Below are 23,391 nucleotides of genomic sequence, written 5' to 3'. Positions count from 1 at the left end.
ATAAGGATAATAAGCTCCAGGTAGGCAAGAACTTCAGCTCATTTTATGACTATGTACTGAGCTTGAGTTCTGCATAAGTGAGTATCTACTAAATATCACTTTTTATTAATTAGTCTAATAATCAGATACAAATTTCTGGCTCTTTGTAATTTCTAGTATTTTTATTGAGGCAGTAATTGTCAAATCACAGTCTTTCATGCTCTGATTCCTAAAAGTTATATGTGTTAATGGTTAGTGGTTAAGCAGGAATACTTTAAACCTTGATTTAAAACCCTTTAGTGTTAGTTATATGGAAGTTAAAAAAAATTCTTTATTAGCATTTTAAAATTTAAAAACCTTTCTTAGACTTGATATTTTCTTGTTCATGTAGATGCTTTGGGGAAACAGGTTTCAAGATGATTGCTTATAATGTCTTTGAGTTTGCTTATTGACTCAGTAAAGATCAGGTTCTTTTCAGCAAAACTAGATTCTGATTGTTCTTTGTAGGGGTTGGGGCAGTGCCAGGACCTTGAGGTGAAAAGCAAGCTGGATCTCACAGTGGTGAGGAAAGTGGTGTAGTATAAGACTAGAATAGCAGCAGGAAACTAAGTTCCCAAGGGTTCATCCTATTTAGTTTCTCTCTTAATTTGCTAACACCAGGCCCACTATTCTGTACCTTTATTTGTACCACTCTGGGCTGAAGTGAAAATAGAAAATCTCGAAAAGGGTTTGGAGACTTGGGGCAAAAACCTGAATTACATCAGGTAGCCCTTATTTTGAGGCGGGCCAGGTGCTATTCAGTTACACTGGAAAAGTTTTCAATAGCCTCTTAGGTAAGGGAATGTCAGCTAGTCTCTGCCTGTGTCATAGTACTAATTAATTCACAAGCTGAGATCCTGCATTTTAGTTATCCAAGTTCATGCCAAATTAGGAATCTTGTTCCTTTTGTGGAATCTAATTCATTGACAATGACAGTAACTAAGAACACCAGCCTGTGTAATATTCCTATTCCAAATGTCTACTTAGCTCATTATTTATACCCTAAGAATTGCCATCATTCTCACCATCCCCTGCTACAGACTGTAAGCCTCTTGTGCTGTCAACTAACTCATCCCCTGCCATCTTCTGTAGGGTATTGAACTCTGAAACTACTGTCTCACTGAACTGAAGTGGTTTTCCTCACTCGATAAATTGGACCCATCAGTCCCTGTGGTGTAATCTGATACTTTAGAAGGATAAGAAGTTCTGTAAAGCAAAATTCATGCATTTTTCTCTGACCCTAATGATATTTTTAAATCTATTTCATACAAATTAAAAACTCAGAATTTGGCAGGGACCGGGAACAGTGGCTCATACCTATAATCCCAGCACTTTAGGGGGCTGAGGCAGGTGGTTTGCTTGAGCCCAGGAATTAGACACCAGCCTGGGCAACATGGCAAAACCTCATCTCTACAAAAAAATATAAAAATTAGCTGGGCAAAGTGGTACGCACTTTGTAGTCCCAGCTACTGAGGAGGCTGAGGTTGGAGGATCACCTGAGCCTAGAAGGTCAAGGCTGCAGTGAGCCATGATCGTGCCACTATACTCTAGCCTGGGTGACAGACAAGATGCTGTCTCAATAAATGGATGAATGAATGAATGAATGAAGCAAGACTCTGTCTCTAATGAATGAATAAATAAATAAGGCCGGGCACAGTGGCTCACGCCTGCAATCTCAGCACTTTGGGAGGCCAAAGTGGGTGGACCACTTGAGGCCAGGAGTTTGAAACCAGCCTGGCCAACACGCTGAAACCCTGTCTCTACTAAAAAAATACAAAAATTAGCTGGGCATAGTGGCACACATCTGTAGTCCCAGCTGCTTGGGGCAGTTGAGAGAGGAGAATTGCTTGAACTCAGGAGGCAGTTTGCAGTGAGCCAAGATCACTCCATTGCACTCCAGCTTGGGTGACAGAGTGAGACTCCATCCATTTATTTATTTATTAAATAAATAAATAATAAATAGAATTTGGCAGGATGGATTAGCAAATGTAAGATTCTTACTTTCCTCTCAGGCTGCAACTGAGACTGAGATCTATTTCCAAAGACCATGTTTTTGGAAAACTACTCTAGTTGACTTTAAGTCTTAGGCTTTTTTTCTCATCTAGCTTCAAAGAAAACTAATTTTGTTAAGGGAAAAGGTGACTAAACCAAATTGACATTAGTGAGAAATTCATCCTATCTTGTACATGAGAACATAGTCCTTCAATCTTCAGCTGCATTTTGCCAAGTAAACATAATTTAAAAAGAAAGAACAGTCACGCCTGTAATCCCAGCACTTTGGGAGGCCGAGGCGGGCGGATTACGAAATCAGGAGTTCAAGACTAGCCTGGCCAACACAGTGAAACCCCGTCTCTACTAAAAATTCAAAAATTAGCTGGGCTAGGTGGTGGGTGCCTGTAATCCCAGCTACTCAGGAGGCTGAAGCAGGAGAATTGCTTGAATCCAGGAGGCGGAGGTTATCGTGAGCCAAGATTGCACAATTACACTAAAGCCTGGGCAACGAGCAAAACTCCGTTTCAGAAAATGAAAAAAAAAAAAACCAACAGATTGGTGATTTGAAATTGTGAGATCTAAGATTTTAATATTAATGGATATACACAACAATGGTTTTTTATTTATTTATTAAGACAAAGTCTTACTATGTCATGCAGAAACTACTAGTTTCTAATTCATTGTTAATGAATTAGATTCCATAAAAGGAACAAGATTCCTAATTTGGCATGAGCTCGGATGAATTAAATGTAGGCTGGAGTACAGTGCTGTGATCTCAGCTCACTGCAACCTCTGCCTCCTGGGTTCAAGTGATTCTCTTGCCTCAGCCTCCCAAGTGGCTGGGATTACAGGTGCCCACCACCACCACCCCCAGCTAATTTTTTTTGTATTTTTAGTAGAGACAGGGTTTCACCATGTTGACCAGGCTGGTCTTGAACTCCTGATCTCAGGTGACCCGCCTGCTTTAGGCTCCCAAAGTGCTGGGATTATAGACATGAGCTACCACGCCTGGCCTACGATGGTTGTTTGTTTGTTTGGTTTTGAGTTGGAGTCTGGCTCTGTTGCCAGGCTGGAGTGCAGTGGTGTGATCTCAGCCCACTGCAACCTCCTCCTCCCAGTTCAAGTGATTGTTGTACCTTAGCTTTCTAAATATCTGGGATTATAGGTGTGTGCCATCATGACAGGCTGATTTTTGTATTTTTAGTAGAAACAGAGTTTCACCATGTTGGCCAGTCTGGTCTCAAATACCTGGCCTCAAGTGATTCACTCGCCTTGGCCTCTCAAAGGGCTGAGATGACAGCCCTGAGCCACCACGTCTGGTGAGGATATACAGTGTTTTATTAAAGCTAACGTGTGAAATAGGAATCTTTCAGTGAATCTTTAGTTAAAATGCATTATTTTGTTTATTATGTTGTTGTTTATTTTTTGAGATGAAGTTTTGCTCTTGTTGACCAGGCTGGACTGGAGTGCGATGGCATGATCTGGTCTCATTGCAACCTTCACCTCGTGGGTTCAAGTGATTCTCCTGCCTCAGCCTCCCAAGTAGCTGAGATTACAGGTGCCCGCCATTATGCCCGGCTAATATTTGTATTTTTAGTAGAGATGGGGTTTCACCATGTTGGCCAGGCTGGTCTTGGAACTCCTGATCTCAGGTGATCCGCCTGCCGCAGCCTCCCAAAGTGCTGGAATTACGGGCATGAAGCTCTGTGCACAGCCACGTCATTATGTTGAAAATGGGCAGAATCATCTGGCAAAGATAATACATAGTACCATGAATTCCAGTCTTTTTATTTGGAAAAGTTTCAAACCTCAATGTTGAAAAAATAATGTAATGACCATCGTTTTCTTTTTTTTTCTTCTTCTGATTCATTTGAAAGTTGCAGACATAATTTTACTTTATCCCTAGATACCTCAGCATGCATCTCTTAGGAAGACATTGGCTGAGGGGTCTGTGGGCTTTGAGTAGAGACTCCAGCCTAGGCCAGGATCTGGGGATCTGTGCTCACAGACCATGTCCTGCCCTCTTCTAGCACCCTGGCAGGTATAATGACCATTAAGAAGTAGATGCCAGCCAGGACCAGTGGCTCATGCCTTTATTCCCAGCACTTTGGGAGGCTGAGGCAGGTGGATCACCTGAGGTCAGGAGCTCGAGATCAGCCTGGCCAACATGGTGAAATCCTGTCTCTACTAAAAATTCAAAAATTAGCTGGGCATGGTGGTAGACACCTGTAATCTCAGCCACTTGGGAGGCTGAGGCAGGAGAATCGCTTGAACCTGGGAGGTGAAGGTTGCAGTGAGCCGAGATGATTCATGCCATTGTACTCCAGCCTGGGCAACAAGAGGGAAACTGTGTCTCAAAAAAAAGAAAGTCGATGCCCAAACGCAGAAGTTATGGAACAGTCAATTTGTTATTAAATTAGATGCAGTGTAGCTTTTCACCCAGGTTAGAACAAACTTGGATTTGTATTTCTCAGAAGAAAATTCTACAAATACATTTCTCAGAAGAAAATTCTACAAAAATATACACCATCTGAAAATGGCATATATTTTATATAAAGGTACATATATACATTTATATACCATTTTCAGATGGTGTATATTTTCAGATATAAGCACAATACCATTATCATACTTGAGAAATTCTAAATTGATACAGTAAGATTATCTAATTCGTTGTCCATATTCAGATTTCCTAGTTGCCTTTTTAACTTTTTTTCTTGATTCAAGATCCAGTCAAGGATTGTTCATTGCATTTAGTTTAGGCTCTTTGAATCCAAGCCATTTCCTTTTTGTTTTTTTTTTTTTGAGACAGAGTCTCGCTGTGTCACCCAGGCTGGAGTGCAGGGGTGCGATCTCGGTCTTGAACTCTTGAGCTCAAGAGATCCACTAACCTCAGCCTCCCAAAGTGTTGGGATTACAGGCGTGAGCCACTGTGCTTGGCCTCCATTCATTTTTAAGTGATGAATTTCTTGCAGTTGAGAATCAAGTTGGTGTTAATAATTTGGTATTAATAATTTGCTGGCCTTAAGTTTTTATTTTTACAGTTTTTTATTGTAATGCTGTTGACTTTTATATAAGGAGTAGAGCATTCATAAGTCACTGATTTGTAATTTGTTTGAAAATGTATTTGTAGGGCCGGGCGCGGTGGCTCAAGCCTGTAATCCCAGCACTTTGGGAGGCCGAGGCGGGTGGATCATGAGGTCAAGAGATTGAGATCATCCTGGTCAACATGGTGAAACCCCGTCTCTACTAATACAAAAAATTAGCTGGGCATGGTGGCGTATGCCTGTAATCCCAGCTACTCAGGAGGCTGAGGCAGGAGAATTACCTGAACCCAGGAGGCGGAGGTTGCGGTGAGCCGAGATCGCGCCATTGCCCTCCAGCCTGGGTAACAAGAGCGAAACTCCGTCTCAAAAAAAAAAAAAAGAAAATGTATTTGTAGATTTTAGGCCGGGTTCTGTGGCTTACGCCCAGCACTCTGGGAGGCTGAGGTGGGTGGATCACAAGATCAAGAGATCGAGACCATCCTGGCCGACATGGTGAAACCCCGTCTCAACTAAAAATACAAAAATTAGCTGGGCATGGTGGCGCGTGCCTGTAGTCCTAGCTACTCGGGAGACTGAGACCCAGGATGGGGAGGTTGCAGTGAGCCAAGATCTCACCACTGTACTCCAGCCTGGCGACAGAGTGAGACTCTGTCTCAAAAAAATAAAAAAGAAAAGAAAAGAAAATGTGTTTGTAGATTTTAAAGTCAAAATCAGGTAAATCAGAAAAAGAGGGAAACTAATCCTAAGTGGAAAATGAGGCATTTAGAATGAAGCTAGGCTTCTAATGGGCTCTTTTTGACTCCAGGATTTCTGTAGGAGCCTGGAGTCAGGCAGATAAATTGTTGCTTGCTCTTTGTTTGTTTGTTTATTTCTCCAATCTTTTAGCTAAATACATCTCCTAAATGTGTTTTATTTTAATATGATGTGTCTGAGTTTTTTTTTTTTCTTTTTTTTTTTAATACAGACTAACAAAAAAACTTGAAGAAAGGAGAGAAGAGAAAAGAAAAGAAGAAGAACAGGTAAAGTTCATGCAGTTAGCATTGTTTTATCCTCTTGTTAACTGAGGTTATGATTGACTATTCCATTTAGTTTGGCAGGCCTAGGGTGACTTCCTAGTTATAGTTCAATGTTGATGCACTATGAAGATAATTTCTGTTTTCTCTAGTAGAGTCATAGTGTATACATATTTTTGTGTTCTTTTTGCAAATTGCTACAATAAATTAGACCATGCTTTTTCCCTCTGCAATGATTTTTTTACACTAAGAATAAAGGGACTTGAGCTAAAATTGTTTGGCTTGAGGCAGAACAAAGTTTTAGTTTATTTTTGTGAAAAAGGAATGTTTAGACATTTTGCTGAATTTTTCCTCTCCTGTTAAGCATTCTAGGACACCATTTCATTTTTCTAACCATGTGTTCCTAACTGTGTAGCATTTCTTAGGAGTTCTAATATATGAAGGTTACCATTTCATTCAAGCCAAATAAATGACTGCCATGTTGTCCCTGAAGGATAATATATTTAACCCTTGTGACTTAAGACCTGTAATTATGCTTGCCTTCAAATTACGCTGACTACATTATTATCTTAACAGACCACTAGCAATAATTTATAGATTGATAGACATTTGACCATTAACCATGCTGTTAATAAACTCATCTAGACTTACATTTTATGAAGTTTTGTTCTTTTAACTGCAGTTTACCTTACATTCAAAATAATATCTGGGGCAGATTATCAAATTGTTTTTGGATCATAAAACTTTTTCTTTAATTCAGAGAGAAATTAAGAAAGAAATTGAGAGGAGAAAAACTGGAAAAGAAATGTTGGATTATAAAAGAAAACAAGAAGAAGAATTAACAAAAAGAATGTTAGAGGAAAGAAACAGAGAAAAGGCAGAAGATAGGGCAGCTCGAGAACGTATAAAACAGCAGATTGCATTGGTAAGTCTTAAGTTTCCAGACTTTTGTGAAATTGTTTTTCTATGCACAGTGGCTTAGATTACTACCAGACTGTGCACACAAAAATAGTAGATTTTAGTGACTCAGACTACCAATCGTGAGTCTCTTTTTACTAGAAATTGTACATGAATTAAAATAAGATTAAAATTGAGATGATTTTTTTTTTTTTGGAGACGAAGTTTTTCTCTGGTTGCCCAGGCTGGAGTACAGTGCCGTGATCTCCACTCACTGCAACCTCCGCCTCCCTGGTTCAAGCAATTCTCCTGCCTCAGCCTCCCAAGTAGCTGGGATTACAGGCATGTACCACCAGGCCCGGCTAAGTTTTTTGTATTTTTAGTAGAGACGGGGTTTCTCCATGTTGGTTAGGCTGGTCTTGAACTCCTGACCTCAGGTGATCCGCCCACCTCAGCCTCCCAAAGTGCTGGGATTACAGGCATGAGCCACCACGCCCAGCTGAGATGATTTTTTTTTTAAAGTGATTTTTCTTCATATTTTGTTAACTTATGACTTTTATTATTAGTCAAAAGGCAGCTTTTAAAGATTCCCTAGAAAATAAGCCAAGTACCTACTAGTCTTTTCTATCACAGGCACACTTTTTTTTGCAACATCCAGAGGATTTAGGCATATCATAAAGCTTAGTTTGCAGCAATTGCTTTTAGAATTCAGCAGCTGCAATACATATGAAAACTATCCCACCACATGTGGTGGCTCATGCCTGTAATCCCAGCACTTTGGGAGGCTGAGGCAGGTGGATCACTTGAAGTCGGGAGGCCAAGGCAGGTGGATTACTTGAAGTCGGGAGTTCAAGACCAGCCTGGCCAACATGGTGAAACCCTGTCTCTACTAAAAATACAAAAATTAGTTGGATGTGGTGGTGAGCGCTGGTAATCCCAGCTACTTGGAAGGCTGAGGCAGGAGAATTGCTTGAACTGAGGTGGAGGTTGCAGTGAGCCAACATTATGCCATCACACTCCAGCCGCAACAAGAAGCGAAACTCTGTCCCTGAAAAATAAAAAAAGAAAACCATCTCTACCTTAATATTTTTTGTTCATTTGGTGAGTCAACAAATACTTGTTGAGCATTATTATGTGCCAGACCTTGTTTCAGGCTTTGGAGATACAGTAGTGAGCAAATTCATGTCCTTGTTTCTTTAATAATAATTCTGGTCTCCGACAGTTGATAAAACTAAAAAATAACAGGTCCAGAATGATAAAGTTCACATATGGTGTTAAGGGAATTTCTGGCAGCAAGGCACAGTGGCTCACAACTGTAATTCCAGAATTTTGGGAGGCCAAGATGGGAGGATTGCTTGAAGCCAGGAGTATAAGACTAGCCTAGGCAACAAAGCAAGACCCCACCTCTACAAGAAAAGAAAAAAATTAGCTGGGCATGGTGGCATGCACCTGTAGTCCCAGCTATTCTGGAAGCTGAGGTGGGAGGATTGCTTGAGCCCAGGAGTTCAGAGGCTACAGTGAGCGATGATTGTGCCACTGCACTCCAGCCTCAATGACAGAGCAAACACTGTCTCTTAATAATAAAATAATTCCATGCATATTTGTGTTTGTTCCTTGTGTTTGGAATTGTATGAATTGACCATTCTGGCAGTAAAGGTAATTGGTATTTAATGATGTTTTAAAGGACCGTGCTGAGAGAGCTGCTCGTTTTGCAAAGACAAAGGAAGAAGTAGAGGCTGCCAAAGCTGCTGCCTTGCTAGCCAAACAGACAGAAATGGAAGTCAAGAGGGAATCTTATGCAAGAGAAAGAAGGTACTATATTTCATGCTGAAACATCTCTGTGCACTTAGAGGCTGAGGGGGGATGATTATAGGCTAGTTTTTAACACTGATGTGTGCTGTGGTTATAAGCAGTCAATTCCAGAGGAACATATTGATCAATTTGACAGCTCCCAGTGATATCTATCATTTAGTGTGGGTGTACACTATAACTACATACATAACTTTAAAAGAGGGCCTAAGAAATCTATTTTCCAAAGACAGAAATGATTTGTAACCAAAATGAATAAAATATTTATCTCATATGTATTAGGATTCTTTAGTTGTCAGAATCTCCTATCAGATAGGATTAAGCAAAAGAGGAGATACATTGGCTCTGCAGTTCAGAAATCCAAGGGTGAATTTGGTTAGGCATAGTTGTATCCAGCAATCTAAAGGATATCATTAAAATTTCTCTCTCTCTCTTTAATCTCTTGGTTTCTTCTGTTTTAGCTTCATTCTCAGAGAAACTCTCCAAATGGTGTCAGCAGAGCCCAGTACCTCATGTTACTTTTAGGACCTTGAATTCACGATCCCAGATAGAAGAGATTTTCTCTCTCATGCTTGTATCAGTCACTGAGAATTCTGATTGCCCCTGTTTGGGTCATGTGGCCACCTTCAGACCAGTCAGTGTCCCTTGTGTGGGCCCTCTGGTTGGAGGAGGTGACGTGCCCAACCTTGTGGTGAAGGAGGTGGGGGAAATGTTATTGATAATCATAACAGAATGAATGACACATAGCAGGGGTAAGGCAGTTTTTGTCTTTTGTTGAAGACAGAAGTTCACATTTCCAGTACACCTGCTAGCTGGACTGTGATTAATACTTTCTTCTCTTTGCCTTTTCATATTTCCATATTGGATAATTAACAAGTAGTAGTTTGTAATCAGAAAAATTAATTTTTAAAAACAATTTTCCAAAAATAATGAAGTAATAAATTTAACAAAAGTATAAGATTTGTGGGCTAAAAATGACCAAAACATTGTTGAAAGATTTAAGACCTAAATACATGGAAAGATATCTTACGTTGATAGATCAGAATACTTAATATTGTTAAGATGATAATCCTCCCCAAACTGATCTATAGATTCAACATTCCTATTAAAATTCCAGCTGGCTTTTTTTTCATAAATTATAATCCTAAAATTCATATGGAAATGCAAGAAACACAATACTTGAAAAAATCCAGAAAATGAAGATGGATGACTCATCCTGATTTTCAAACTTACTACAAAGTTATACAGTGATGTACTGGTATAAGATGAACATATCGATCAGTATAATAGAATGGAGTCTCTAGAAATAAACCCTTACATTTATGGACAGTTTATTTTTGAAAAGGGTACCAAGATTATTCAATGAAAAAGAATCTTTTCAACAAAAGGTACTTGGACAACCAGCTATCTACATGCAAAATAATGCGTTTGGACCCTTACCTCACACCATGTGCAAAATTAACTCAATGGATCATCTATCAAAAATTTAAACTGCATAAAATATATGTTCTTAGAGGAAAAAAGAAAGGTATTAATTTTTTGAACTAGGAGTAGCCAATGGCTTCTTAGACTGACACTAAAAGCACAGGAACAAAATTTAAAAATCGATAAATTAGACTTTGTCAAAATTTGAAACTTTTGTGCTTTGAAGGATATCGTCAAGAAAGTGCAAAGAAGATGGGTGTGTGGTGGCTCACGCCTGTAATCCCAGCACTTTGAGAGGCTGAGGCAGGTAGATCACTTAAGGCCAGGAGTTCAAAACCAGGCTCGCCAACATGGCAAAACCCCGTCCCTACTAAAAATACAAAGATTAGTCATGGTGTTGCACACCTGTAATCCCAGCTACTTGGGAGACTAAAGCATGAGAATCACTTGAACCAGGGAGGCAGAGGGTGCAGTGAGCTGACATCCTGCCACTGCACTCCAGCCTGGGTGACAGTGTAAGACTCTGTCTAAAAAAAAAAAAAAAAAAGTTCTAAGAACAACCCATAGAATTGGAGAAAATATTTGCAAATCATATATTTGATAAGATGATAAGAGACTTGTCTAGAAAATAAAAAGAACTTATGACTCAATAATAAAAAGACACCCAGTTCAAATATGTGGAAAGAATTTGAATAGACATTTCTCCAGAGAAGATATACAAATGGCCAGTAAGCACATGAAAAGATGTTCAACATCATTAGTCATTAGGGAAATAAAATCAAAACCACAGTGAGATACTATTTTACACCCACTAAGTATGCCTAAATGTAAAGAGAAAGTAGTAAGTGTTTGTGAGGATGTGGAGAATTTGGAATCTTTCTCTGTTACTGGTGGGACTGTAAAATGATGTAGTCACCTTGGAAAACAGTTTGCCAGTAACACAAAATGTTAAACATAGCATTATTATAGGACCCAGCAGTTCTACAGCAGCAGTTTATTCAGCAGTTTATATCCAAGAGAATTGAAAACGTCCACACAAAAACCTGTACATGAATACTCATAGCAGCATTAGTCAAATAGCTAAAATGTGGTAATAACCCAAATGTCCAGCAACTGAAGAATGTGTAAACTGTATTTCATACAATATTTTTCAGCAATAGGAATAACTGATATATGCAACAACTGGATGAACCTTGAAAATACAATTTCCATGAAAAAAGCAAGTTACAAAGGTCACATATTGTATGATTCTATTATATGAAATGCCCAAAATAAACAAATCCATAGAGACAGTAGGTTAGTGGTTGCCAGGGTCTGCAGGAGGGGGAAGGATGGGGTGTGGGTGCTAATGGGGTTCGCGTTCCTTTTTGGCTTGATGGAAATGTTCTGGAATTAGATAGTGGTAATGGTTGCAACAATTCTGAATATATTTGAAAACCACTGAATTGTACACCTTAAAAGAATTTTTATTTGTTTGAGATGGAGTCTTACTCTGTTGCCCAGGCTGGAGAACAGTGGCACCATCTCGACTCACTGCAACCTCCACCTCCTGGGTTCTCTGCCTCAGCTTCCCAAGTAGCTGGGATTACAGGCATACACCACCATGCCCAGCTAATTTTTGTATGTGTTAGTAGAGATGGGATTTTGCCACGTTGATCAGGCTGGTCTTGAACTCCTGACCTCAGGTGATCTGCCTGCCTCGGCCTCCCAAAGTGCTGGGATTATAGCTGTGAGCCACCGAGCCCAGCCTAAAAGGGTTAATTTTTTGATGTGAATCTCAGTAAAGCAGTTATTAACAAACAAAAAGATCTGATATGGTAGAAAATAACTATTGTCATTGCACATTTCCACTTCCATTTTCTCTAACTTTTGATGATATTGTTGGAGAATATGTAGAGGTGAAGATTGTGACTTTAATGTTCTTTTTTCATAGCACTGTTGCAAGAATTCAATTCCGTCTTCCTGATGGTTCTTCCTTTACAAATCAGTTCCCTTCTGATGCTCCTCTAGAAGAGGCAAGGCAGTTTGCTGCACAGGTAAATTTATGTTTTGAGTTGTAGTAACAATAGATATGTAGGTTACTAAATTGCAGGAAGGGAAAATTTCAAAGCATTAGTTGAATGTGAGTAAATTTTGACATCTCCAGGAGGGAGACACCCCTGAGATACTGTGGAAATTCGTCGTGTGTTAGTGCCTATGGGAGTAACATGTGCTTTGTGTGCAGGAAGCAGGAATTTGCTGATATTGTATAATAGGCCCTGAGAACTTTTTAAAAGTTTTTTGAGACAGGATCTCACTCTGTTGCCTAGGCTGGAGTGCAGAGGTGTGATCACAGCTCCCTGCAGCCTTGACCTCCTGGGCTCAAGCAACCTTCCCACCTCAGCCTCCCAAGTAGCTAGAACTTACAGGCATGCACTGCCACACCTGGCTAATTTTTGTACTTTTTTATAGAGACAGGGTTTCACTATGTAGCCAGGCTGGTCTTGAATAGCTGGGCTCAAGCAGTCCTCCCACTCAGCCTTGCAATGTGTTGGGATTACTGCTGTGAGCCACCTGGCCCAGCCACTGGGAACTTTTCTCACTGATTAGTAGACTCATTAGAGGAGGGACAAACAAGTGATTTCCCGAAGGTCTGATGTAAGGGAGTTGTTCCACTCCTCTGAAATGGAAGCAGTTTTTCCCAGTCCTCTCTCCATTTCCTGCAGATTGCTTACGGGCTGGTCACTTTCCTACGATCTACCTGTTGGCTAAGCAAAAAGACGCAGTAAACTTTGACAATAATACCTTCTTTACTTCCAAAATGTGGAATGTGGAATTAGAAGTAAAGGAATTTATTTCCAAAATGTGGCCTTATTCAAAATCTGCATGGAATATATGTTTTAAGATACGAGTAGTTTCCAATTAGTTTTTACTTTCTGACTGATTCCTTATTCAAAATGGATTCTAAGCATCAGAAGTCCTTTGGGTTCTAGGCTCAGTATTTTTCTAACAGGTAAAACTTCAAGGTTATAATTAGGGAGTTGGGTGTTGGGTTCAGATCTTTTCTTCCCATTTAGTCTTCTTACTTATAGGTTTCAAGAGAAGGACACCTTAAAAGCTGTTCACCCTGTTGTACTGGTGAGCTATGCTGGACAATATAAAAATTTATTTTAAAAACTGTTTTCCCCTAAGTTTTATAGTAGAACCAGTCTCAAACAGGCTCTTTCATTCTTCTTTTGTCTTGGAGCCTCCCCCAGTGTGTCGCCTGTCCTGAGTTTTACTGCTTTTGCCACAGGTGAATGGAGAAGGGACTATATGGGAAAAAGATCTTTGCTTACATCTAGTAAAACTCCACCTAAGTACAATTATCAAGTTTTGTATTTTTGTATGTCCTTAGTACAGTGAGGGGTATGTGCGATCTATGGTTAAAAAAAATTACAAGAAATAATTTAGTTTTCTCTAGGGAAAGATACACAGATGTCTAAGATTTTACAAGTGATTTTTGTATATGGAGGACTTAAAATTATGAGGGTGATTATGGTGCTGTCCAATATAGGTTCCTGGATATGGGATTGTGTGTATCATGTAGGTTGATTATGGTCCATATGTGCCTTGAGACAAGGATGAGGTTACACTTCCTGAAGGTATATATGAGGGAAATACTGGTCTAGTCCAGATTCTTAATAGGGAGTACCTGTAATCCAAATATGTGTTCATGAGACATTAATATACGTTTGCCAAAGGATAGTAAAAACCTAATGGTGAACTGCAACCATGCGTCATGGAGATACACAATTGTCCATTTTTACTCAATTTATTTATGTGGTTTTACAAACTACATTTTACTATTTAGTGGTCATCTTTGAGTTGTAAAAGCTAAAAACTATTTGGATTCGATAGCTTTTCAGATGCTCAGGGGATGGAAGCACAATTTTATACCTTTTTTTTTGAGTTTACATGTAATGAACTTTGAACTTGAGGGAATTTTAAAGCAGTCATTTTGGATTCACCTGAGTAATGTAATATCTTAGTTTTAAAGGCACCCTTGTAAGTTTTTAAAACTTGTGTTACAGACTGTTGGCAACACATACGGTAATTTTTCGTTAGCAACCATGTTTCCCAGGAGGGAATTTACCAAAGAAGATTATAAAAAGAAGTTACTGGATTTGGAACTTGCCCCAAGTGCTTCGGTGGTACTGCTGCCAGTATGTATATACAGATGCTTTTTTTCTGTTCTTACAGTTTTCTGCCTATTGTACTCTCTGTTTCTTATAATTAGGGCAAAGGAAGTACAGAGGTATACTGTGGGTAATTAAGATTCAAGTTATCCAGTAATTAGATGAATTTATAATTCCATTATCCTGTGCTTTATTTGCATTGTTGATACTGCTTGGGAGACATGAAATAGTTTAATTTTCAACTTTTTTCTTCACATATTTTTGTATACAAAAAATGAACAATAGGAGAAGACAATAAGAAATGCAGATTATCTGCCTAATCCACACACTTAGTGTCTTTTATTTATATATGGCTCTACTGTTTACCAAGTTTAAAAAAAACATTATTTTAACATGAAAATAACAAGAGTATTCAAACAGATTATCCCATTTAATCTGCACAACAATATTTTAATGTCTGGTGAAGAAAAGAGGCTCAGAAAGCTTAAATGACTATGGCCAAGGTCCCACCTTAAGTGCCAGAACTGGGATGAGAGCCTGGGTCTTCTGTGTCCTGGCTAACAGTTTTCCTTGCCCTATACTAGATGTGCCCTCCACCCCAAAACAGTTAGCTCTCCAATAATCAGGATTTCATTGTATTTACTGAGGTTCGAATCTTTTTTTTTAATCAGCAAGAAAGACTTTTCTTATAAATTTAAAATTCCTAAAAATACTTGGCTTATTTCACTGAGAACTACTTTCTAGTTTGTATATTATAATTTTTCTTAAACAGAGCTCCAAATACTATAATATGTAATTTTCTAATTATATGTATAATATATATAATTGTATGTTATATATACAATTATATACAATATTATATATATACAATTATATAATATTGTATAATTCCTCTTTGAAAACTTCTGCTAGTCTCCATAAGTTCATATATACTTGAAAAACATCAAAAGATAGTCATTTTACCCTCTTGAAGTAAACTAAAATCAGTAGGACCTCCTTTTCCAGATAAAAGTTTCATCTAGAACCTTCAGTGTGATGTGATTATGCTGATGTAGTCTTTATCTAGATTTGTTTATTTCTTAATTTCTAGGCAGGAAGACCAACTGCATCCATTGTACACTCTTCCAGCGGAGACATTTGGACCTTGTTGGGAACAGTACTTTATCCATTCCTTGCCATCTGGAGACTGATTAGCAATTTCTTGTTTAGTAATCCACCTCCCGCACAGACTTCAGTGAGAGTAGCATCGTCAGAACCCCCAAACCCTGCATCATCTAGCAAATCAGAAAAAAGGTATCTTTGTATGTTTTCCCCATTTATAAGGTAATGACTTACATGAGTATGGTGATTGGGCTGCTTTGTCCTTTACCTTATTTCATAACTGTTAGGCAGGAAGACCAGTTATCTACTAAGTACATTACTCTAGTGAGCACACAGGGAACCTCAAACTAGGCTGAATCTTACAGCGTTTACTGAGCAATGGGTGGGAGCATTCAATCCTGAATTACTGTAATGTAAGATAGCTTGTTGTGTGGATTTTAAAAACTTTTTTCAGGCTGGGTGTGGTACCTCATACGTGTAATCCCAGCTTGTTGGGAAGCTGAGACACAAGGATCACTTGAGGCCAGGAGTTTGAGACCAGCCTGGGCAACATTGTGAGGCTCCATCTCTATAAAGAAAATTTTAAATTAGCTGCGTGTGATGGTATGTGCCTGTAGTTTCAGCTGCTTGGGAAGCTGGGGCAGGAGGATTGTGTGAGCCCTGGAATGGAGTTTTGAGGCTGCAGTGAGTAGTGAGCGTGCCACTGCACTCTACCCTGGACAACAGAGAGGAGACCCTGTCTGAACTTTTTAAGTAACAGAAAGGTCTTAGATTGGAGCAAAGGATGGAATAAAATGTATGTCTAACTGGTGAAGCTTTGTCTTTCACTATTATTTTTCCTTTTCTCTTTCCCTTCTAGGGTTATAAAAGTCTGTTGGCTTAAATTTTATCCTTATTTCTTTGTATTTTCAGATGAGGAAGTCCTCTTTGTTCCTAATTGTTTATAAATAAGTCATTCTTAAAATGATTTTTCGAGGATTAAAAATAATTGACCCTTTCTGTCAAGCTGACTGGAGCTTTGGAGTCTCTAGGGTGCTAAGTTATAAATATTCTAGTAGCTGTATCAGCTTGCATAAATAACCAAGGAAAGATGAGTTGGCAAATGGTCACACTCCTCTAAAGCTTAGTAAGTCACTAAGAAACACAATGGAAATGGAAAATACGATTTGGCTGGCTTGACTTAGAGATCAGATGAAGCTAAACTTACCAAAGACTAATAAATTATAAAGTCTAGTACTGCGTTAGATATAATGGTCTCCTGTGGACTTTACTTTCCTTTAGATGGCATTAAAAGTAAAACTTAGTTGCCTATACTGATGGAAGTTTGAAGAAAACAGCTTTGTATTACTATTGTTTTTATTTTATGTCATCTTTCCTTTCCTCCCTCTTTTGTCATATCAGGGAACCAGTGAGAAAAAGAGTGCTGGAAAAACGTGGAGACGACTTTAAAAAGGAGGGGAAAATATATAGATTAAGGACTCAAGATGACGGTGAAGATGAAAACAACACTTGGAATGGAAATTCTACTCAACAGATGTAGTGTGACAAGTATAATATGTGCAATAATCATTATTTCTCTTATGATTTAATTCAACTAAAATTCTACTGGAGAAGTGGACTGCTTTATGTTTTCCAACTAGTCTATAAAGTGTCTTATTCCTGCTTAGTGGGTGTGGGTTGAAGGTGTTTAGCTCAGAAAAGTAAAGACAGGAAATAACTCTCTGCTAGGTCCTTGCATATGTGGTAACCATTGCTAGAAGCCTAAAAGAATCAAAAGATCTGCTACAGCCTGCCTCCATTGGCTTCTTATTCAGTATTTCATATGCCCATTAGCCCTTTGCTGTCAGATGACACGTTTTGTTTAGAGCTACTTTGCTCGAAGACTCTTAAGCCCAAAGTAAGTGGTATGTCACTGAGCAACTTGACTCTGTCAGAGCATTTTAACTAGCCAATCAGATGAGAATTTATGTTTAACTTCTCTTTTTGCTCATCAGCTGCAAGCAAAATCTTGTAGTTTTTAAACACTGAATAAAAAAAACTTTCCCAAAAGTCGGAATGATCATGTTATTTTTGCTTTGAGTTTTGTTATCCTAGCATCTTTTTGTTGCACAGGGCTCTGTTGATGTCCTATGTCTGATTTTTTTCCCCCCCAGCATTGCCCTGGAGATGTCTCGGGAAAGTAGCTGGTTACATTACCTTAAATATCACTGAAGAAAGAAATTTCCTGAGTCAGTGAGGCATTACTTTGTTTGCGTAACGTTACCATTAGGGTCTTTGTTCTCATCAGATGCAAAACAGCTGCTAGTCTGCAACCTAGTTTTCTCTGTCACTTTTATACTGAAGTTTTGTCCTCAGTAATCACACAAGGACCTAGAGTACCTATAGGACAAGAAGTATAGAATAAAAGACACGCCTTTAGTCATTTGGTTTTTCTTAAAAATTTGCGTTTCTTAATCTGACTTACATGTTACTTTTTCCCTATGTTTTTGTTAGTGGAGACCACTAAGCTAATGATGTTTAAAAACAATTCCTGTTTTAGATAGATTGGAAGATAGCACTCTTGAGTGAACGTATGGAAAGACAGACTGTGACTTTATTTTGTAATGAGAGGAAGAAATTTTCTCAGAGCAGACTTTCTGTGTTTTACCCGTGAATAACAGTGACTTTTTTTTTTTTTTTTGAGACGGAGTTTCGCTCTTGTTACCCAGGCTGGAGGGCAATGGCGCGATCTGGGCTCACCGCAACCTCCGCTGCCTGGGTTCAGGCAATTCTCCTACCTCAGCCTCCTGAGTAGCTGGGATTACAGGCATGCGCCACCATGCCCGGCTAATTTTTTGTATTTTTAGTAGAGACGGGGTTTCACAACGTTGACCAGGATGGTCTCGATCTCTTGACCTCGTGATCCACCCGCCTCGGCCTCCCAAAGTGCTGGGATTACAGGCGTGAGCCACTGCGCCCGGCCCCAACAGTGACTTTTAAAAATGGTGAGTGTTGGCATGGAAACAGTGACGCAGGCTACGCTGTTGGTAGAAGTGAAAACAGTATAATCCTTTTGAAAAACATTTATCAAAAACTTAAAATATTTCATACTCTTTTGATCCAGTAGCTTTTTCTAAATCATAAAATGCAGACATATTGTTATTTTACTCAAGAACTGGAAACCAACTAAATGCCTTCTGTAGAAGTAATTTTTGATGAGGAGAAATGGTACAATACTAATTAACAACTCGGTTTAACATGTTTACTGAGCATCTGTTAAGTGTTGGGGGAAAAGCTGCAGGTAGTGTGATCTCAGCTTTGTAAACACATTTTCTACATAGATAGTACTAGGTATTAATATATATATATATAAGGAAAGAAAACACACCAAAACATTAATAATGGTAAGATTGGTTTATGTGATTTTAGTGGTTATTTTTGGTACCCTTATATATGTTTTCCCAATTTTCTGCAGTGATATTGCCATAACTTAAAAACTGAGTTTGAAAAAAAAAATCTCCAGCAAGCATCCCATTTAAATAAAGGTTTGTCATCTTTAAAAATACAGCAATATGTGATTTTAAAAAGCTGTCTCATAGTTGTGACCCTACTATTAATTATTAGAAATACATTTGGAAAAACATCGAGTACCTCAAGTCAGTTTGCCTTGAAAAATATCAAATATAACTCTTAGAGAAATGTACATAAAAGAATGCTTCATAATTTTGGAGTAGGAGGATCCCTCCTCAATTTTGTATTTTAAAAAAGAACATGGTAAAAATAATTCACAACAGTGTATAAGGCTGTAAAATGAGAATTCTCCCTCCTCACCTCTTAACCCAGTACTATTCTCCAGAGGTAATCTATTAACAATTTCTTATGTAATTTTCAGAAAATTTGTATGCGTATATAAGCAAATATGAATCTTTATTTTTTAAATAAATGGGATCATATTATATATTCTACCCTGCATCTTGCTTTTTTGCTTATATAGTCTTTTTCTATTGGCACAGAGCTACCGCATTCTTAATGGCTGCATAGCATTCTGCTTGATGAATGTACCCCACTGAGCTTACTGTCCATGCTCTGGTGGCATTCAGTGGTTATTACACATTTTTTGTTTTTCTATTATTACAAACATTGCTACCATAAGCAACCTGGGTGGGAAGTAGAGTCTTTTACTGTGAAAATATACCCGTAGAATATGTTTGTATAACTTGCTAACTAACTGAGAGTGCTTGCAGTTTGGATTATGAAAGATGCTGTTGTTGCATTGCCTCTTCTACAAGCTGTGTGAATTTGAACCCCCACCAACAGTCATGAGAATGTCCATTTTCCCATACCCTTGCCAACACTATATTATCATACTTTATCTTTGTCAAAATGATTGATAGATGGAAAATGATATGCATCTTGTATGTATGGTATTTATCATGAAGTGAGCAACTTAATGTTACTGATCAGTTTGACAGTTATTTTGAGAACGCTAGTGTATTCCTTGCCAATTTTTATTTTGTTTTCATACTTTTCTTACTGATTGATTTATAAGACTCTCACACACGTTAAGAAAGCCATTTGCAGGGGGCACCAAGATAGCTGGGAGAAGACAACACTGGAATGCAGCTTCCAGCAAATAATGAGACGCAGTGGGCTAGAGGACTTTATGATTCCAAATGAGGTGCTGGGTTCGTTTCGGTGGGACTGATAGGGCACCGATAATAGGCCCAGGGAAGGAGCCGCAGGGCAAGAGCCACCCAGAGGAGCAAATCAAGACGGGGGACAGGGTGGTGCATTCCCCACCTGAAATATGCAGCTGGCTGGGAGGGTCCAGGAACTTAACACCCCCCACCCTCCATTCCCCACCCCAGCCATGCTCTGATTCGTATCCTGTGCTTACCTCATCTCTCCTGCAACTCACAGTTGACAAAGAGCCCCGTGCTGTGGATAGTCGATGGAAATCTGAGCGGCAGCTACTCCTGGGCAAGTTGTCGCAGGGACCTCGGTGGAAGTTTGGACTAACACCAGCGGGATGGACCGTCCCACAAAGGGAGGCAGAGTTGAAAGCAGGGAAACAGACCATAAGGCCTGGCAGGCTCCACCTCCACAGAACTCAAACTGAAGCCCTCGCTGGAGAGCTTGGCAGCAAATATACCAGTTTGACCCCAACCAGGAAGATCGAGCTCTGGGAGAGACGCCATAGGGAAGGCGAGGCCAATCTCACCTGCAAACAAAACTCCAGGGAAGGACCACCCACCCAACAACCTGACTAAACCCGAGAGCCCAGCAACGCCCTCTACAGGCCAAAAAAGATATAGCTCTAATCTCAACCAAAAAAAAATCCACTCAAGAGACTCCTGGAATCACCAACTTCAAAGATCAAAGATAGATATATCCAAGAAGATGGGAAAAAAAAAACCTCGCAAAAAGGATGAAACCGTCAAAGAACAGAATACCTCTTCTCCTCCTCCTCCCAGGCACCACAACTCCTCACCATCAAGGGAACAAAAAAAGACAGGAGAATGAATTTGACGACTTGACAGAAGCAGGCTTCAGAAGGTGGGTAATAACAAACTTCTCTGAGTTAAAAGACCATGTTCTAACCCAATGCAAAGAAACTAAGAACCTTGAAAAAAGGTTAGATGAAATGCTAACTAGAATAACCAGCTTAGAGAAAAACATAAACGACTTGATGGAGCTGAAAAACACAGCAAGAGAACTTTGTGAGGCATACACAAGTTTCAACAGCCCAATCGATCAAGCAGAAGAAAGGATATCAGAGATAGAAGATCAAATCAATGAAATAAAATGAGAAGGCAAGATTAGAGAAAAACGAGTGAAAAAAAAATGAACAAAGCCTCCCAGAACCATGGGATTATGTGAAAAGACCTAAGCTACGCTTGATCGGCGTACCTGAATGTGACGGGGAGAATGAATCCAAACTGCAAAACACTCTTCAAGATATTATCCAAGAGAACTTTCCCAACCTAACAAGGCAGGCCAACATTCAAATCCAGGAAATACAGAGAACACCACAAAGACACTCCTCAAGAAGAGCAACCCCAAGGCACATAATTGTCAGATTCACCAGCATTTAAATGAAGGAAAAAATCCAAAGGGCAGCCAGAGAGAAAGGTAGAGTCACCCACAAAGGAAAGACCATCAGACTCACAGTGGATCTCTCAGCAGAAACCTTGTAAGCTAGAAGGGAGTGGGGGCCAATATTCAACATTCTTAAAGAAAAGAACTTTCAACCCAGAATTTCACATCTGGCCAAACTAAGCTTCATAAGTGAAGGAAAAGTAAAATGCTTTATGGACAAGCAATTGCTGAGAGATTTCGTCGCTACAAGACCTGCCTTAAAGAGCCTCTGAAGGAAGTACTAAACAGGGAACGGAACAAGCAGTCCTAGCCACCGCAAAAACGTACCCAATGGTAAAGAACAAAACAGTGAAGAAGCCACGTCAGCTAACAGGCAAAACAACCAGCCAGTAACGAAATGGCAGGATCAAATTTAAACATAACAATATTAATGTTCAATGTAAATGGCCTAAACACCCCAAACAAAAGACACAGACTGGCAAACTGGATAAAATGTCAAGACCCATCAGTGTGCTGTACTCAGGAGACCCATCTCGCATGCAAAGACTCACAGAGACTCAAAATAAAGGGATGGAAGAAGATTTACCAAGCAAATGGAGAGCAAAAAAAAGCAGGGGTAGCAATCCTAGCCTCTGATAAAACGGACTTTAAACCAACAAAGATCAAAAGAGACAAGGGGCATTACATAATGGTAAAAGGATCAATACAACAAGAAGAGCTAACTATCCTAAATATGCACCCAATGCAGGAGCACCCAGATACATAAAGCAAGTTCTTAACAACCTACAAAGAGACTGAGACCCCTGCACAATAATAGTGGGAGACTTTAACACTCCACTGAACAGTACTGGACAGATCAACAAGACAGAAAGTCAACAAGGATATCCAGGACTTGAATGCAGATTTGGACCAAGCAGACCTAATAGACATTTACAGAACACTCTACCCCAAATCCACAGAATATACACTCTTCTCAGCACCACATTGCACTTACTCCAAAATTGACCACATAACTGGAAGTAAATCACTCCTCAGCAAATGCAAAAGAACGGCAATCATAACAAACAGTCTCTCAGACCACAGTGCAATCAAATTAGAACTCAGGATTAAGAAAAGCACTCAAAACTGCATAATCACATGAAAACCGAACAACTTGCTCCTGAATGACAAATGGATAAACAATGAAATGAAGGCAGAAATAAAACTGTTCTTTGAAACCAACGAGAATGAAGACACAATGTACCAGATCCTATGGGACACATTTAAAGCAGTGTCTAGAGGGAAATTTATAGCAATAAATGCCCACGTGAGAAACAAGGAAAGATCTAAAATCGACACCCTATCATCAAAATTGAAAGAGCTAGAGAAGCAAGATAAAAAAACTCAAAAGCAAGCAGAAGACAAGAAATAACTAAGATCGGAGCAGAACTGAAGGAGACAGAGACACAAAAAACCCTTCAAAAAAAAACCAATAAACAGGAGCTGGTTTTTAGAAAGGATCAACAAAATGACAGACTGCTAGCTCGACTAATAAAGAAGTTGAAACCCTGAATAGACCAATAACAAGGTCTGAAGTCAAGGCAGCAATTAATAGCCTACCAACCAAAAAAAGACCAGGTCCAGACGGGTTCACAGCCGAATTCTATCAAACATACAAAGAGGAGCTGGTATCATTCCTGTTGAAACTATTCCAAAAAAAGAGGAAATCCTCCCTAACTCTTTCTATAAGACCAACATCATCCTGATACCAAAATCTGGCAGAGACACAACTAAAAAAGAAAACTACAGGCTAATATCCATGATCAACATTGATGCAAAAATCGTCAATAAAATACTGGCAAACTGAATCCAAAG

The 23,391-nt window shown here is 39.2% G+C and overlaps 1 protein-coding gene across 1 annotated transcript in view; it reads left to right on the top strand.

Moving 5' to 3' along the window:
• Positions 1-19,403, top strand: part of UBXN4 (UBX domain protein 4) — a 46,548-nt gene extending 27,145 nt beyond the window's left edge. The window contains exons 7-13 of the mRNA XM_012476738.3: positions 6,022-6,076; positions 6,831-6,995; positions 8,652-8,779; positions 12,135-12,237; positions 14,254-14,385; positions 15,449-15,651; positions 16,861-19,403. Coding sequence (XP_012332161.1) covers positions 6,022-6,076; positions 6,831-6,995; positions 8,652-8,779; positions 12,135-12,237; positions 14,254-14,385; positions 15,449-15,651; positions 16,861-16,999 — 925 coding nt within the window. The 3' untranslated portion in view covers positions 17,000-19,403. The remainder of the gene's footprint in view (positions 1-6,021; positions 6,077-6,830; positions 6,996-8,651; positions 8,780-12,134; positions 12,238-14,253; positions 14,386-15,448; positions 15,652-16,860) is intronic.
• Positions 19,404-23,391: the final 3,988 nt, after the last annotated feature.

This window comes from Aotus nancymaae, unplaced genomic scaffold, assembly GCF_030222135.1.
Source record: "Aotus nancymaae isolate 86718 unplaced genomic scaffold, 86718_ANA_hifiasm-v0.15.2.pri h1tg000029l, whole genome shotgun sequence".
Classification (NCBI taxonomy): domain Eukaryota; kingdom Metazoa; phylum Chordata; class Mammalia; order Primates; family Aotidae; genus Aotus; species Aotus nancymaae.
The sequence above is the reverse complement of the archived record's forward strand: the minus strand, read 5'-3'. Positions and strand labels throughout refer to the sequence as shown.